This window comes from Pipra filicauda, unplaced genomic scaffold (genome assembly GCF_003945595.2).
Source record: "Pipra filicauda isolate LSUMZ 115617 unplaced genomic scaffold, ASM394559v2 scaffold79_size2787110_pilon, whole genome shotgun sequence".
Lineage (NCBI taxonomy): Eukaryota > Metazoa > Chordata > Aves > Passeriformes > Pipridae > Pipra > Pipra filicauda.
This window is the reverse complement of record NW_024104975.1, coordinates 2,319,665-2,335,128: the sequence shown is the minus strand read 5'-3', so window position 1 is coordinate 2,335,128 and position 15,464 is coordinate 2,319,665. Positions and strand designations below refer to the sequence as shown.

The window sequence follows — 15,464 nt, the reverse complement described above, 5'->3', positions numbered from 1 at the left end:
TACTGAAGCAATCAGGGCCTTCTCCATTTAACAGTCAGAGCTTTCCAGCAAGATGGAAACAATAGAATAATGGAAAACTCTTTCAAATGCATCTCAAAACCACTCAATCTCAATAAATTTCAAAACTTTTTGATGTTACTTTCTAATGGAAAAGGCAGCATTTAACATTCCATTATAGAGAGGTTAAAACACAAGATATTTCATATTATTATTTGTGTTCATCCAAACGCTGAAGTTGTTCAGATGCATCTTTCTTGTCCCTTGTTCAAAAGTCTGTGAACAGTTACCTGGACTCTGCATTTCTGCTTCTTCCAAATCCTGATTTAATAGATTTGACATTTCTAGAGAGTTCAACTCTTCCAGCGAATTCTCTTTTTCCTCTTCTTGACTATGAAAGTTCTCTTCATCCTCTGATTGAGAGTCTGATTTCCCCGATTCAAGGAAGATCTGACCTGCTACTACTCGAGTTCCTGTGGAATGGTCCTTTACCTGGTCCTCTGCAGATAAAGTCTGAAGGAAAGCAGTCACATAATTTAGAAGATTAGAAACCAAAGAGCAGCAGTGGGCTAAAAACCCATTACTTTTTAAAGATATGATTAATTAATATATTAAACAGTAGTATCAAAAGTGTTGACCTACCTTTATCAGCTCTCATTGGCTCTACCCCTTTCAATTCTTGAAAAAAAAAGTTAATTTTTTCAAACTTACAAAACAATGTTAATCCTTTTGATGCACAGAAATTGAGAGAGCAAGAGCTACAGAACATTTTAAAACAGAAATCAAATCACAGTTCTGAATTTCAGACCTTTGCTCTCACTCCAGAAGAAAAACAGAATGACTAGAAACTTATCTCCTCACCTTTGAATCCAGTGATTCATCTTGATTTCCCTCTTCATCTAGAAGAGATGTTATAAGTCAGTAAAATTGGTTTCCATGAGTAATTATCTCAAAAATAAAAATAAGTTTAGTTATAATATTGTATCATGGTTCTGAAATATTCTAGAGTACTACGTTGACCAATGCACTTCAGGAAGACCTTATTAGTGTTCTCAGGAGGAATCAAATGTTTCACAGAAGATCCTATTCCTTTAATTATGCCAACACAGCTGTGTTTTCAATAGTAAAAAAAGTGTGTTTTTTTTTTAAACTCAAATCAAAGTCTGAATTGCTCCAGTCCACCTAAACTACTTAAAAAGGTGTGCATCAAGTAAAAAAGGCCTATGGAACCTAAGGTTTAGTATAAACAACTTCAGTGGAGACCAGAAAGTTACATTATTATCCTCACACTCATAATTAACATTGGCTTCTGTAGAATGCAAATTCATTTTGCTTGACCAGCATATTAAAACCTTCATAGAGAGGTGTCTCTTCCGAACAGTGAGAAATTAGTTTGTCTTTAGGACAGGTAAAAAAGAGAAGATAATCAGAATAGTTTATTTATGACAGTTGTTTTGCAGAATTATTTCTGCAACAATATTTTTGTTCCTGTAACTTAAATGGGCTACTCACTGTGCTTCAAACAACTGTGCTATCATTTTGATGGAAAGCCTCCAAAAGTAACACCACTGAAATATGACTGTTCCCAGTCATCAGTATCTGACACCACCTCATTTAGGTAAACAAAACCTCACTACATTTGAAAGAAGATGCTATAGACCTCCCTCTCTCTGGTACACAACTCACTTAAACCAAAATAAAAGCTCAAAATATAAACAGTTCACTAAGCAAAGCTGCCACTAACTCCTCCTACATTTAGAAATCCCCCCCTTCTGAGGTTCTGGGCTGTCCAATGTCCTGTAGCAGTGGTAAGGCATTGACAGTCTGGAGACCTGCACTATGACTAGAAAAGAAGTCAGTGCCCCATACATGAGTCACAGCATTGGGTGTGTTTCAGTTGGCTATGAAAGGTATCTGCCCAAATACTGAATGACAACAAAACTCTCCAAAAGTTTATAGAAATCTGCTGACTTCCTGGAAGCATTTGACAAACAAAACTTGCATGCTTTTCATTCACATGCAAGTAAAGTGTCTTACCAGAGAGAAATCATCTCTGAAGCGACAAATTACAAACATGACACTTGACTGATACATGTTTTGAAGTCTATGACTACAACAGAGCAACTGTGGGCATTTGCAATGAAAAGATTCATCTTGGAAATCGCTTTCTGGAGTTTAGCTTCCATATTGTTATTCGAAGTATAACCTTTGATTGGAACAAGTAAAAAGATGAGGGAGAATCAACCGTAAGCTGTAACAGCATAATAAAAACAAAGAAAAAATGCTAAGGCTTAAAAGTGAAGCTGCGAAACTACGGTGACAAGAAGTTTGAGAGCGCAACTGAAACAAATGACAGCCCGTTCAGGATGGCGAAGAGGATGTAAAGCTCAAATAGTTTGACTGCCAACAGACATGGAATTTAAAAGGATCTAGAACAGTCAATATGGATAAGTAGCTGTACTCTACATGTCAAAAAATGAAAGTGTGTAGAGCACTTCAGAAGAACTTGCGGAGACGGCAAAGAGCACTCCAGATAAAACAGACCCTGCAAGAAGCAACCAAGACAGCATGAGAACAAACATCAATTTGGAAAAAAACATCAAGAGGCACAAGTTAAAAACAAGGCTAGCTGCATTTTTGGCAGAGACCACACTGCTTTATCATCCTGAGGAATAATGTGGTAAGTCATAAGAAGTTCTATCACTGAACTTTCAGATCACCATATAACAACTGTTTTTTAAATACACTAAAAGTACCTATACATTTAGGATACTTGCTGGCATTTCTATTTCAAAACTATAAAACAAAATTGAATTGACCATATTTGCCACAAACTAGTTTCTATTATCCTAAATAATTTTGATCCAAGACCAAATGCCACCTTTAAACTTCAGAGCTTGTCGAGACATTCAGACGTGCTTCCGGAGAAGGGGAAAACTGAGACAGGATAACTCACCCAGTAGCTTATATACTCCTTTAAATATATATAAAGTACTTGTGGAGTAACTGTTATTGCAGTAAGAAACATCATGCTTGTTTTTTTTTTAACCACTACACCAGCCAGGGTGATTGTTTTTGTCTGCTCAAAACTAGTGTATGTGCCTGATAGCACTAGAGCTTTCTAGTGTTTTGGTAAAGGTTTGACTAACTGATTTCCATTTCTAGAAGGTTGACAACAAAAGACCACACAGTGTCAAATATAAATAGGTTATACTCTCTATGCACACATATCAAACAACATTTTTATTGTAACTTCATATGCAAGGCAAGAGACACCCGAGCAAGGCAGAGCTCATTAAGAGTTTGGTCTTCTTCCTTGAAAATAAATAAATCTATTTCCTTTGTATTGCATCATTTAAAATTCCTCTGAAGGAACCAGCTTCCTTATTAAGAAGTTGTACTTCAACAATCGTTTTCAAACAGTGGTTTCAAAACAGTGCTAAAGCAAACCCAGAAATATTAATTTAACTTTTCTTAACTCTGAGACTTCCTTCTAAGGTAGGCAGATGAGGCTGCAGTGATGACAGATAATGTGACTAGAGGAGGGATCACTTGCAGCCTTGCTGTTTCACAGAACTGCTGACTAATATGCACCAGCTACTCATAGACGTATGTTTACCTCTATGAAACTGTTAAAAAAACTATTCTGAAAGTGTTAATAAAAGGTCTGTGGAAAGTCACTGGTGGACCTAAGAACAGTTTATTAGTCAAGGCTCAGCTAGTGAACAAAGTCACAGATGTTACGTTTGTGCACCTGCTTCAGAGATTAAAGCTGATAGTTTAGTTTGTTTTTCCACACTTCAATTAAAAAAAAAACAACCTGACTTTTTCTAAAAATTTGGATCTGTTACCAGAGCTGCCTAATTCTATAAACCTCTTCTGAAAAGGCCAAGTGGAAATTAATCTTAGCATTTGTTAAACATATAAGGGACATGCAACGATATATTAAAAGGAGAAGGTAGGTAAAACTACTTGTGGCTGAAGTGGGCAGCTGACAACATTGTACAGAAAGCTTCACTTACAAACAGTGCTGAGCTGTGTAGACACTGCTGGGCGCTCTCATGCTCTAGAGCTAAAAATTTTGTTTCAACTATCCACACTTCATGTATAATTAAAATCTGCTTTAAAAAGTATTCATTTTTCCTCAATTAGAAAGACCAGTATTCAACCAGTCTATGTAAATATAGCAAAAGTACTTTGGCAGCCTATGCGAGAGAAAAAGATTGTACCATATGCTAGATAAAGATTCTACCATTTTGTGAGAATTACCATTTTCAAGAGAGCACTAAAGAGTGAAGGGTAGAAACAAGAAGAGTTATGCAGTGTGATTCAGCAAGAAAGTCCTTAGCTCAAGGGAGTTCAGCAGTTCCAAACTTCTGCTGTATCAGAAGAACAAATCAATTGCCATCAGATAAAGCTAAGGCACTGCTACTACCAGACAAGAAATACTACTACTTTCAATGTTACAGTGGTCATCACGTTCAGGAAACAGCCAAAATTCAGTGAGCGCAAGCAGCTGGCAACCTCCCAGAGCTCTGATGAATGCCTCAGCTGATCACTGCAGTCAGTTTCCTTCTAGTTTTTGCCAAGCTCTTCAAGCCTCGAACACTATCACAACAAAGCAACTAGTAAGAGTCTGCCTAGAGCAGCGATCTTCTAAGTGGAGTGTGTGCATCTCAGGGGGGTGTGCTAGCCAACACACCGGGGCTGCAAGAAGAAAATACTTTTTGTACTGTTACCTTTTCTTAATACAGTGTTCATTCCACCTTTATTTCATTCTTTTCTCATCTGTGTTTTTGTGCGTGTTTTATGATGTACATAATATGTTAGGATAATAGTACATCAATGTCTAACATTAAAAATACACTTAAGAAGCATGCTCAAAAATCTTTCTATATAGAGGGGTGCATGAACAGACACAGCTTGGCAAAAAGTGTTTTACAGCACAGAGATTTTCTGTGGTATTTTAGTAATTTCTTTCAATGCTTTTGTGACAGTGACCAGACCTTGAAAGGGAATGCAAACTCTGTTTATCCAATTCTTGCAGGAAAAAAGGAAATCTTAAGAAAAAAATTACCTCAGACTGCTTCTCATCAAATTTTCAACTGTTGTATTCAGCACAGAAACAGATTCGATAGCATAGATGCTACTCCCATTACACAAACCTTTAAAACACGCAGTGAGTTAAGAAAAATCCATAAGTAGCATCTATTCAGCAAGAATAGTTCTAACGTATCCTTGGCAGCAAGTAAATTGTTCCAAGCTACAATCTGTGCAGTGTATTCATTTTAGTCCAACTAGAAGATTGAGATATAGGTCAACCGTCACCCTGAATAAAAATCTTTTTTCCAGTCTCCTTGCAATTGCTGGCTGACTAGTTACAGAGCCGACTCTCCAGCAGTTCCTCCGTAAGAACTGAGATTCCCTGTCAGGCAACAACGCAACAAGTCTAGGGACTGGTTTTCAGTTATGTAAGCAAAATCAGACAGGTCAGGGAAAGCCATTGAGCTCTGTCCTATGAAAGAACAGGTACTTAAGTTCCCTACAGGTATACGACTCTGCTCATTTGTCCTACCCGTTAACGGGACAGTATGAAAATGCCTGCCTATGGCTGAAGTTAGCCACGGAAGGTGTAGAAGACTCAGAGGAAGAATCACTTCCTCTCTTCAGGCAGAATGAGAACATTTCTACCTCTTAGTCTGTGAACAAGAGGAAACAAGCCCAAGAATCATGAAACATTGGCAATCAGGAAAAAAAAAGGAATTTTGTCAACGTTCTTAATGAATGACCAACAGAAGGAGGCCGTTGCTGCTGTAATAAGCAGAAGAAAGTCAGCTTCATCTAGAAAATACACATATGCTTAGCATTTTTTAGCTGCTTTTGCCAATTCCCTGTGGATTTCTTAATATTCTTTTCCCACTCCCAGTTTTAAACTCCTTCATAATTTGTATTACTATCATATGATTAAAAGAGTAGTGCCCATTTCTTTAGGCCAGAGTTTTCTTGCATTCACCTGCAGTTTTCAATAAATCGATTTAACCAAAATTTATGACTACAGAGTTAATATTTAAAGCTATAGTTAAAATACTTCTTACAAAAAACAAACAAACAAACAAACCCACATTCCACCATTAAAATCTGCTCCTAAAGTCAGGGAATGTAATACTTGAACCCTTTTTACTCATCCTTCTTAAAAGCCCTCCCTTCAACATACTCATATCCCAGATGACTCTTTCCAGACCAGACATTAGGAACAAACAAGTATTCAAGGAAGCATTTAACACACAGTTGTAAGGCATATAGCAGAAAGTGATACTGCTACTGTTGGAAATCAAAATATGAAGTAATGACAATTTTCTTTCAGAACGATTCTTGCCAAAAATTGGAGCAAGAAAGGTATTCCTCTTATAGTCTGCTGACAAACAATGGACTCTGAACACCCTCTCAATTAATTCCGGACATGAATGAACAGTTTTACCTCACAGTAGCTTTTTAAGTTTGTCAACATCTCCTAAGTCTTCATTCATGTACTGTACTGTGTGCTTTCTTTGGCTTACTAATTGTATTAGTTCAATTGACTCTAAACATAAGGGTCATAGAGGCTGAATTAAACTACTAGAACTTCATACTCACAAACATATCTTTGTGATAGTGGACAAATAGTCAAGACAGTAGAGTTGTATGCTAGTACAGGCACTGATGTACACTTGACCAGCCCTTAATTTTGTCACCTAATTTCCATGTACATAACAGGTGGTTCATCTGACATTCACAGTCTCTTCTTGCCTTAGCTTTTTTTCTTTATATACATTATAAATGAGAGCACACAATTCAAAGTGGCTACATGTTCCTGGCTTCACAGAACTTGTCTGTATCTTTTCTATAACTTGGGAAGTGCTCTGCTGGCTTACAGAGTGACGTACAAAGCTCGAATAATCTGAACTCCAGCAACAGAACTTCAAATTTCAACTTTCTACAGCATAAAGGAAAATGAGCCCCAAACCACTGAACTTACTTTCCTGAAATAGTGTAAAAGCACATCCCCAGTAGCACTGGATAAGGCTGTCTGCTAAAGTACTGGCTTCTGGCTTCAAAAGTACTATATAAATAAATGCATTGCACATCCCCCTCACCAGTCCATGGGGGAAATAAGGGTGTGGGAGGTAGAAATCTTAGGAAAGGAAGTAGATGACAACACATGAGAAGCACACGGAACCTGAGCTGCATAACAACAAAATAAGCACGAAAAAAGTATGATGGGGACACACACAACGCAGGACGCGGAAACGCTCTCCCTATATATCTGGGTGAGAAAACTGCTGTGACAATGCCGAAATCAGCATTATCAGCGCCTCGGCGAGAAAATGCGTGCTGGGGAGGACAAAAGCCTCACCCGGGTTTTGAGCAGCGCAGGCACCACGAAGTGGGCTCCCAGTGAGCTGCTCAAAGGCGGGCACCGCACTGAGCAACGCGGCCACCCCCGCCAGGCCTAAGGAGCACCCCGGTGAGGCGAAGCGCCGGCTCGGGGATAGCTGCGGCCCCGCCGCCCCCCGCACTGACGGGAGCCCCGCTCCCGTTCCCCCGCTCCTCCTCAGAGGTCGGTGCTGCCCCCGCGCACCCCAAAGCCCCGTCGAGAGCACCGGGTCCCCTCCCTGTCGCTGCCACCCCCGCGTCCCGCCGCGGGTGCCAAGACCCCCTCACAGACACGGCGGCAGCGCCCGGCGCCCCTCCCCCGCCGCACACCCGGGGGGCGAGGCCGCCGCAGTGCTGGGGCCCAGCGGGGCGCGAGGGGGCGGCGCCCCGGTACTTACCGGCCGCGGGCAGCGCTCCGGCGCAGAGCAGCACCAGGCTCAGACCCAGCGCCAGGACCAGCGCCCGCCGCCCCATCCCTCCCGCCAGCTCTGCGGGGCCGCCCGAGCGCCCCGACCCCGCGCCCTGGCCCCGCCCCCCGCACCGCCCCCGCCAATCCGCTGCGGCGTCCGCGGCCGAGCACGGGCCGCTGGCGGCCGTACACGGGCAACGGCTGGGTCTACATGGCCCTCTCCCATTGGCTCGGCGTGCCCATCCGTCGCCGGTCACGCCCTTCCGTCAGCCAATGGCGCCGCCCGTGTCTCAGAGAGTGCCGGCTGCGCGAGTGCTGGCTTCCGAAACGGCGCCTTCCATTGGCTCGAGTGCCACTCCTACAACACCCACAGTACCTTGCGCTGGCGGACGTGCCCCCGCAGGGATCCACAGACGGGGACTACATCACCCAGAACCCCCCGCGCAGGACTGCGCTGGGAGGAGCGCGGCGGCGCCGCCTGCAGGCCGGGCCGCGAGACGGCGGGATTGCCGGGAACGGAACACACCTCCTTGCTTGGGAGTAGGGGGAGCGGGCGTGAATTGAGTATCTGTCTAGACCGGCACAGATGGAGTATATGAAACGTAAAGAGTGTAGTTAGTAGAGCTTTATCTTCAGAAAGGCATCGGTTCTGGAAAGGGGCTGAGCAGTGTGGGACACAACTCTTCGGTTCTCATAAGAATTGCATCTTTCTGTAGGTCAATTCAAAAGGAAACAAGGAAGGGCAACTAGCAGTGCGACCTTTAATGGACTGAAACATGTCTAGGTAGTAACTATTACTGCCTCACAGGACTGTAACGGTACGCAATGCTGTGCTGGGTTAGGAACTGCATTTGTCCCACTGCCCAAATACTGATAGGCCATCTCATCCTCACAGTGCTGCATTTGGGGTCTCTGTAGGGTGAGAGCAGCCACCAGTGGCTGTATTTCTCCCATAGGAGACAAGAGCAGAAGCTGTGAAACGTTCTGTCCCACCCAGGGCTGGCTGAGGGATTTTCTGCCTGCCAGGATAGGGTCTGCAGGCAGCGAAATGCCGGCACCGCTTCAGCCAGGAGGTGCCTCAGTAGCATGTAAGTGCCTTGGATAGAGCTAATGAATAGGTCTGATTCTAATTAGGAGAATACTGAAGTACCAGTCAGTTTTTTTCTATTTGCAGTGCTGAACAATGCACATCGGCTTTGGGAAAGCCAAGCAGCACCTGTGGCATGGGAGCATCATCTTGGTGCAGGGCACTTCCCTGCACTTGGATCAGGCCTAACCTTAACCTGTGCTGTGGTCAATGGAACAGTGTTAAATGAACCTGTCTGTGTATGTCACTCCTTGGAGTGGAGCACCTTGCAGGAGCCAGGGCAACTGGACCAAGGTGGTGTGAGAGGAGGGGAACCCCCGCAATGTGGGGAGTGGTGTGAGCCCACCACGTGTGGCAGTGACTGTTCACACGGGCGGGACAGGCCAAGCCTGGGAGGCAGCACAGGGGCGCTGAGGTGACATGAAGACTTGGCCCCAGCACAGGAGATGGTTCCAGTCTGCCCAACTGTGGAACTAAGGCAGGGGTCAGTGGTGCAGGTTTGGGTACCTACAAGCGTGGCTCCTGTGAGAAGCTGCCAGAAGCTTCTCCTATGTCTGATAGGGCCAATACCAGCCAGCCCCGGGACAAGGCTGCTGCTGGCCAAGGCCAAGCCAATCACAGATGGCAGTAACACCTCTGGGGAAGGGGAAAAAGTTACTGTGCAATGGCTGCGGGAGAGAAGAGTGAGAATATGTGAGAGAAACAACTCTTCAGACACCAAGGTCAACAAATAAAGGAGGGGGAGGAGATGCTACAGGTGCCAAAACAGAGGTTCCCCTGCAGCCTGCGGTGAGGACTATGGTGAGACAAGCTGTCCTCTTGCAGCCCATGGAGGTTCATGGTGGAGCAGAGATCCACCTGCAGGCCATGGTGGACCCCATACCATAGCAGGTGGATGCCCAAAGGAGGCTGTGACCCTGTGGGAAGCCCATGCTGGAGCAGGCTCCTGGCAGAACCTGTGACCCTGAGGAGAGAGGATCCCACTCTGGAGCAGGTTTACTGATAGGACTTGTGACCCTATGGGGGACCCATGCTGGAGCAGCCTGTTCTTGAAGGACTACACCCCGTGGAAGCAACCCAGGCTGGGGTAGTTTGTGAGGAATTGCAGCCCATGGGAAGGACTCACATTGAAGAAGTTCATGGAGGACTGTCTCCTATGTGAAGGACCCCATGCTAGAACAGAGTAAGAATGTGAAGAGTCCTCCTCCTGAGGAGGAAGGAGCAGCAGACACAAAAATTGATGAACTGACTGTAACCCCCATTCCCTGTCCCCCTGTGCCACTAGGGGCAAGAGGCAGGGAATTTGGGAGTAAAGCTGGGGAGGAAGGGTGGGGAGAGGGGAAAGGTGTCTTTAAGATTTGTTTTTATTTCTCATTACCCTACTCTGATTTGATTCATGATAAACTAATTTTCCCAAGTCTCTTTTGCCCATGACAGTAATTGGTGAGTGATCTCTCCCTGCCCTTATCTTGACCTACAACCCTTTCCTTATATTTTCTTTCCCCTGTCCAGCTGAGGAGGGGAGTAATAGAGCGGCTTTGGTGGCCACCATGTGACTGGCCAGGGTCAACTCACCAGAGCTGCCCAGAGCCCTTGTGGTACTCCCAGCCCCCGAGATGTTCAAGACTTAAGTGAACAAACCTCTCCTCAGCCTGACCCAATCAGCCCTCCTGCAAGCAGGGGTTGGGCTAGGTGACCTCTGGAGGTCACTTCTAAACAAATTCATTCTATTTCTAAAGCTGTGTGTGTAGGGCTAAGTGAACTGGAGGAACAAGAGGAAAAATATAATAGGGGAAGCAGCTATTTTTTTCTGAATTAATTAATCACCTTCCAAATAAAAAACATTAGGTAAAATTGCAGACTGAGTTAGTTCCGATTAATTTGGTATTTGCTGTACTCTAAAAGCTTGGTAAATTTATTGCTGCCATTCCATTTACATGTGCAGCAGCCATAAAATTCCCATTACTTCTCTTAATCAGTTTTACATTTTCTTCTCTGAAGCTTTGAATGGAAGCTTAGGTATTTTTGCAGTGTTTTTTCTCTCTATTCTATTCCAAAATGTGGTGGTATCTTTTATGCAACAGTCCAAGTGACCAGATGAATAGTAAAGGCTCAGATTTCGTTCTCTGTGTTTTAGGTGTATGTTTTCTCGAAGTATTATCTAATCTAAATTTTCAAGAGGTTTTTGAATTGGACCTTTTTGAATACTGCCTAGTACTTGTCTGACATGATGTAATATTAGACATTCTCTAAGTAGGAGAATGGAAGTGTGCGAGTTAAGTTTCGAGGAGTTTAGTGATATGCATTAGAACTTTATGAGTATTTCTCATACTCTTTTGCTTGCCTTCTGTTGCTATAGTTTGATCATACAACTTTCTGTGTTGTAGCAACACTGCTTTTTACTTTGATTGTGGAAACTTTCTTGTAAAACTTCAGAAGTGGGAGAGGTATGAAGCTTGGTAGATTTTGAAGAACAATTTCCCAAGAACCATCCTTGTAGAATGTTCTTATGAAGTTTGTTCAGCTTGCTTTTAAAAAATTAAAAGGAACAAGCTTCAGTTACCTCTCAGGGAAGGTTTCTGTCCCAAAATACACTGTCTTTGTGACAGGTTTTTCTGACAGAAAGGACAAATCTTTTATTCTTTTAAGTTAGTGTACAAAAGATAGTTTTGCACAGACTAATTTTCATATGTTTTTAATGATTTTTTTGTACTTTATTTTACAATGTGTTTTTAAAGCTTTTGGACGCTTACTTCTGAGAAAACAACTACAAGGAGAGAAATGGTCCTAAATCTCCAGTGTTCATGGCTGTAGGAGGGTTATGATTCTCGCAAGGCCAATATGCAGAGTAAGAGACACAATACAGTTGTTAATTAAGCAACCTGAGGGAATAAAGGTGAAAATTGCTAAGATTAGTATCACCTGGTCTGTGAAATCAAGTTCCCAATCACACTTGGAGAGAGAAGCAGTGATGGAGAGAGGAAAGAATATTCTTATATTTTATGTTAGAAAAAGAGTTGTTGGCATGGCTTTTATGAGGACTCCAGTCAAGAAGAACAAGAAGGATGTAGCTCTAAGAGCTGCCAGCCAGTCTAGACCAGTAATGAATTGTAGAGATTAATTAGACAACATTATGAACTACCAGCATTCACATAAACAGAAATGCAGATAGCCCAGGCCTGTTTCTCCTCTCCAGCTGGTAAGGGTTAAAGCTCATTAGTGAAAACATCAGCCCTTGCTTTCTAGCTCCCCGAATACATCAGCATTCACAGATCTAATACCAGTGTGGACTCTAATATCCATGCCTAGACTGGTGGCCCTTACTCATTATGCAGGCCCTCCCCTACTTACCAGGTAGTCTGGCTTGATCTTCAGTAGGAAAAACAGATGCACGCACTTGTGCACCATTCTCACAAGCACCCTTTGCTCACACATCCCTCAAATATTACATCTCCCACTGGGTGGTGATCTAATGTCCATGCACGGACCCTGTGTCCCTGACCTGGTTACTGATTCTGACCTGGAGTCTTTCCAAGTACAGGTCTTCAAGCTTAAGGTTCACCGGCAAAGTATGCTTATGTGTACACATGAATGTACACACGTATATATGCACAGTTAAATTCTCTAGGCAAGTATAAACAGTGTGGTGTCTTCAACTGCTGGCACTTAGATTTACAGGCTCTGTAAGCCACAGTCCCTGCTCCAGTTGCTGGCATTTAGACCCCAGCAGCACACACCCCATTCCCAATGGGGGTATTATCCCTTCCCCAGTTGCTGGCACCCAGATCTCAGTTGTATTCTGGTCTCTCTGTTGTCACCTGGATCTACAAACCTGGGGACCCATGGTCCATTCTCCATCTGATGGCAACTGCACATTGTAGCACTCGCATAGGATAGACTGAGATTACAAAGGCAAGTCAATAGCAGGATTTATTAAGAACAGGTGTAGGGCTCAGACAAGTATCCCGTGTTTATTCCTCTGATATCCACCCTTATCTCTCACTTTCCTTGCCTTTGTCACTTCCCACAGAAATCCTATAATTTTTACATAACCCCCCCAAGTTCTTTCCGTTATTCCATGGTTTTTTTTGGTATACTCTCACAAAGCCTCTCAAACATCCCATCATACCCATGAAAGTCTTGATTTCTTCTCTGTTCCCTCCTCCCACTCCCTCTCACACCCCCGTGCCCCTGCCTATGCCTGAATAGTTCATTTTAACAGCCCATCAATCAGTGGCTGAAGAGTTCTGGTTATTGTCTACCTTATTACCTTCTCATTGATATTTGTGTGACTGTTTGTTTTATTGCTTTATCACTTTCCTTGTTACTTGTTACTATTACACTGAATAGCCCTTAACTGGGTAGTTTAATGAACCTTAACGTACATTCTACATAGTCTTACTGTGGGATAGAGGAAAATGCTCTTGTTTGTTTAAGGTCCTGGGATCATGCTGCCTTTTTTATTGGTTCTGGTTTTCCCTCTGTTATTGAATTACTGCTATCACTTGCCTTTTTTTTGTTGTTCATTTTCTCAGAGGAAGAGCTCCAGTTATCTTCAATGAGATTTCCTATAGGATTTAATGAAACCAGAGTATTACATGCTTACCACAGTTGTAGTGTTACAGTCCCAGAGGCATGAGTGAGTTGCTTGTATAGATTTCTTCTGCCTCTGAACTGTGCTGAGAGCTTCAGCTCTCTGCCTAGTGTGAACCTTCCAGCAAGGACTCTTGGTGTGCTTGCATTAAAAATGAGGTTGGCTCATTTTGGTTGCATTAAAAATCCAGTTGGCTATGTGCTCCAGATCCTGTCTTTAGATGACAATGAATAGCAAACACAAATGAGTTTGCAGGTGCTACAGCATAACAGATTCCAGCCTACTCTAGAGATAAAGGGTAGTGACATGAGGTTGACCTGGGTACAAGTCTGGTAAAAACATAGCATTTATAATTTAAAAACCATTTTCATTATTGATTAAATGCTGTGTAAAATCAGTAGAATTCTATTCTAGTCCCTAATTTTCAGAAGCTGGACAAAATGAGGAAAAATACTTTTATTTAGAAGCAACAGAGTCTAACTATTAAGGGTCTATAATTGGAAATAGGAAGTGATGGTCTGTTCCCTTTTCATACTGCTGCACAGAATCACCTCCTTCTACCTGCAGGCCACCCTCTTCCCAATGCACCCCAGGATAGCTTTGGCCATCCTGGCCTCAAGGGCACACTGCTGGCTCATGGTCAACTTGTCATTGATCAAGACTCCCAGGTCTTTCTCAGCAGAGCTCCTCTCTAGTAGGCCAGCCCCCAACCTGTACTGGTACTTGAGATTATTCCTCCACAGCTGCAGGACCCCACACTTGCCCTTATTGAACCTCATTAGGTTTCTCTCCACACAACTCGCCAGCCTATCAAGGTCTTGCTGAAAGGCAGCACAGCCTTCAGGTGCATCAACCACTCCCCCTAATTTTGTATCACCATCAAACTTGCTTAGGGTACCTTCTATCCTTTTGTTCAGATTGTTGACAAACAAGTGGAAGCACGCACGTACATGTGAATTTAGATATATTGAGAGTTTTGGACATGATTTGCAGAGAGACATCTCATGAGTTGCAGTGGAAATTAGAACTAATGCTGCCTGCAAGCTAAAATTTTCATATATGTTGCACCTTACTTGCACTTATGGATGTATCAGTGTCAGTTATTTTAGTGGCAATTTCTAGAATAACCTGAATTACTTAGAAGTAAAAAAACCTCAAAGGGACTGAAAGCTTTCAAGGAAAAATAGGACAAGATAACTAGTACGGCATGGAAATGGGTTCAAGGGTGAGACCTGGTTGTGATGTTTTTCTTTCCAGCTTGTGAGCCCTTTTCTTGAAACTTTCTGTGCTGACTGTAGGCTCAGGACTAAAGCCAGAGCTGTGCTCAGTGATCAGGCAAGTAACAGGATATTTATTATAGGAATAGAGCTGGGTAGTAACTGGGAAACATCCCCAGCGTTGTAATTCTGGGAGGTACACAACACCAGATAAAGAAAAGTGCATCTCTGAGAACATCATATTTTGCTATATTGACTGTCCCCATGTCTTCTGTGAACTCTCACATATCTAATTTGTGTTTACATTGTGACAACGCTGTTGTTTCTGCGGCTTTTTTCACAGTTCGCTCTTAAATATGGCTAGTTACTATTCCTAATAGTTTGCTTAGAAAATTTGAGTCATTCAGCTGGAAAAACAGAAAAGAATCACAACATTTAAACTATCATTCATAAATAAACAGTCTTGGCACTCATGCAGAATGTAATTTATTTGGAAAGATGGTTCAACAAATGCTTGCAAACAATGAACATGCTTGGGGGAATAATTTCTTTTTTTAGGTTATTTGGGAATAGGGAATGGTAAAAACTGGTTACCTGTATATATTTAGAAATATGTATGTAGAAATAATTTACATCTAAAAGAACCTAATACTTGATAGTGTAAGAGATCAATATTAAGGATAGATGTCAGCCCACCCAAGATTCTTTTAAGCACATCATCACAGAACTAACTCGGGGTGTAAAAAA

General features: G+C 42.7%; 1 protein-coding gene across 2 annotated transcripts in view; it reads right to left on the bottom strand.

Moving 5' to 3' along the window:
* SEL1L (SEL1L adaptor subunit of ERAD E3 ubiquitin ligase) overlaps positions 1–7,903 on the bottom strand; it is a 36,539-nt gene extending 28,636 nt beyond the window's left edge. Inside the window, exons 1-3 of one of the 2 annotated variants that reach the window (XM_027732800.2) lie at positions 7,809–7,903; positions 859–896; positions 288–510 (exon numbers count right to left, since the gene is read on the bottom strand). In XM_027732800.2, the coding sequence (XP_027588601.1) occupies positions 288–510; positions 859–896; positions 7,809–7,884 (337 nt within the window). In that variant the 5' untranslated portion in view covers positions 7,885–7,903. The remainder of the gene's footprint in view (positions 1–287; positions 511–858; positions 897–7,808) is intronic. The other variant, XM_027732801.2, reaches the window with a different exon arrangement.
* Between the last annotated feature and the right edge of the window lie 7,561 nt (positions 7,904–15,464).